At 41.9% G+C, this 2,629-nt stretch overlaps 1 protein-coding gene across 1 annotated transcript in view; it reads right to left on the reverse strand.

The window, feature by feature from the left end:
* The window catches only part of LOC101861704 (organic cation transporter protein), a gene marked incomplete in the record, with an annotated part of 24,627 nt that overhangs the window by 3,092 nt on the left and 18,906 nt on the right, over positions 1 to 2,629 (reverse strand). Inside the window, 2 exon segments of the mRNA XM_005090292.3 lie at positions 1,176 to 1,261; positions 2,394 to 2,528. Coding sequence (XP_005090349.2) covers positions 1,176 to 1,261; positions 2,394 to 2,528 — 221 coding nt within the window.

Genomic DNA, 2,629 nt, shown 5'->3' on the forward strand with positions numbered 1-2,629 from the left:
TCCCTCTGTCTCTCTTTCTCTCCCTCTCTCTCTCTCTCTCTCTGTCTCTCTCATTCTCTCTCTTCTTTCTGTGTCTTTCTCCCCCCCCTCTTTTTTTTTCTTCCCTCCCTCTTTCACTCTCACTTTCCATTGTGTTACCTGACCTGCGTAAACGTCTATCTGTCCACCCATTTCCCTCTACCACCAGTTCAAAGTAGTTTTGTAACATTCCAGCCAAAAAAAAGGGAAGTATAGTAACTATGACACTGTTAAGAATTGTATTTTATTCCCAACTGTACAGTCACCCTAGCGTCATATTGAACATGTAAAATATTTGACACGTTCTGTCGAGAAAGACATGAAAGGTCGTGTTCGGGAGGGGGGGGGGGGGTTAATAATAATTGTACCTCTACCGTAGGTACAGCCACTACCCAGAACAGACTGGGCTCCGCTGTTATGAAGATTTCCCCCTGAGGGTTTCTCAACTACAATGTCAACTGCGTAGCTAGTTCAACTCTACCATTATGAATAGATGCATTATCGCTCCAAGGCAGCTCGGTGTGGAAAATGTAAGGGTGGATCTACAGACTGGGTGCTGAGGAACCGAGAATTATGAAAGGGGGAGGCTTTTTGCAGAATAACTGTATCAAACTGCATGCCGTTTAGGATGTAACCAGAACAATTTTCGCGCAAGAGAAGTCATTACAGTGGTATGAAACCATAGATGGTGCAGGTGAACGAAAGAAGGAGACAAAAAGTGAGTGAAACTTTCGAACTTATGACTTTCAACTTTTTACCTTGACATTATATCGGAAGAAAATAAGGGGGAGGGGGCGTTTTATTGAGCGTGAAGGACAAAAAGGGCAACCCTTCCGAAGAGGAACGAGTGCAATTTTTCCGAAAAGGGTGGTCGTCACACCTGGTAATATCTGCTCCGAATGAATCTCTGGGCGACATACTCTGACATATTTTCTCACACACGTGGACATTTTGATGAAGGATTCATACACGTGATGATAGGTAGATCAGAACTTGGTTCAAATAAAACTAAAGGGAAAAGTGGGGTCAAACATGGTCTGATCGTTGACAAGCCAACCGTACACATATTCATTGTATACTATATATCGCGTTATCTGATCATGTGAAGCGAGGCAGGACAACGACACGGTAGCCGCCCCCAGATGACACCAACTCACCGGCTGTCGCAGGGAGGAGCAAAGCTGCGATGTTGGCAACTCCGCATACAAACAGGAAGCCGCAGATTGTCTTCCTCCTTCCGATACTGAGGAGAAGACGTACAGGACACAATTAATTAACCCTTTCAGTGCCGAAGCGTTTCCATTTATGTTTGTATAAGTGGTGTCGGTAGTCTAGTAGTTAGGCCACCGGACTTGTAATCGTGAAGTTGTGGATTCGGGGGTTCAAACCTCAGTCCCGACGTCGTGTCCCTGGGAAAGGCACTTTTCATGAATTTCCTCACTTCACCGACGTGGGAATCAATACCCAGCCACAGACAGCGAAAGATCGTGTCTGTGTTTTAGCGATTTAAAGTGGCAGCTTACACTGTATGCTTCTCAGGAAGTTGAGATTGTTTCAGAATGCTATCGGGTCTGCGGGGGTAATAATATTGATTGTAAACTGCATAGTTTGCTGTTGAGCGGGAATTTGCGCTGTACAACTGTTATCTAGTATTTTATTTTTTGTAAACAGAATGTACATTGAAGAAAGATTTAAACAAATCCGTATCATATTCCCCATTATTAAGAATAAGTGAGTACGTCTACACAACAGTTAAGAGATTAACCGAGAGTTTTGTTTTCGCGATTTTTGGGTCTTACTTTTGTTCCTTTGAGTCATGATTTTTTTGTTGTTAGCCAGCCCGTCTATTTATAATCATGATAATCTAATTAGAAGAAAGTGTGCTTTACCTTCTGGTATAATTTCTTTTCTTGACCACGTTTGGATGGAACGTTTCGGTTTTGTTTTCCTTGGGTTCTTTTTTTTTTTTTGGGGGGGTGGGTGTATTTTGTTTGTTTGCTTGTTTGTTTGTTTGTTTTTAAGGGGGGAGGGGGTATTGGGGAGGAAATGGTGTAAGTGTGTGTGAGTTTGATTGTTGTTGTTGTTGGGTTGTTGTTGGGTTGTTGTTGTTGTTGTTGTTGTTGTTGTTGTTTGGGGTTGTTTTTTTTTTGTTGTTGGGTTTTTTTTGGGGGGAGTAAACAATGCCACTTTCTTTATATTATTTTTTTATTTACTTGTTTACATTTTGCTGTCTTTGTCTGTTTGCTTTTCTGCACTCCATTTGCAGTCTAAGCAGTAAAGAAGAATATATAGGCGATGAGAGAAGAATAGGATTGAAGTTGGTTTCCAGCTTTCAGAAAATTATAATATCCTCCCTAGGCAGTAGTAATACTTACAATCTATTTGCAAAGAAACAGGTGATATAAGCGGGAACCTCCACTACTCCTAGCAAAAACAGATTCAGAAATCGGTTCCCATTGAGATCCGGCGATGTATACATGATTCCAATGTAGGCCAAAGCATTCACTAGACTGTGGAGTAGAAAAGATACAGAAAGATCACAAATGTTTTGTTTACTTAAGTAAATTATCGCCTCCTCCTCCTCCACATCCCCTCCCCCTTCTCCCCCCCT

Source organism: Aplysia californica, unplaced genomic scaffold (assembly GCF_000002075.1).
Source record: "Aplysia californica isolate F4 #8 unplaced genomic scaffold, AplCal3.0 scaffold00015, whole genome shotgun sequence".
In the NCBI taxonomy this organism is placed as follows: domain Eukaryota; kingdom Metazoa; phylum Mollusca; class Gastropoda; order Aplysiida; family Aplysiidae; genus Aplysia; species Aplysia californica.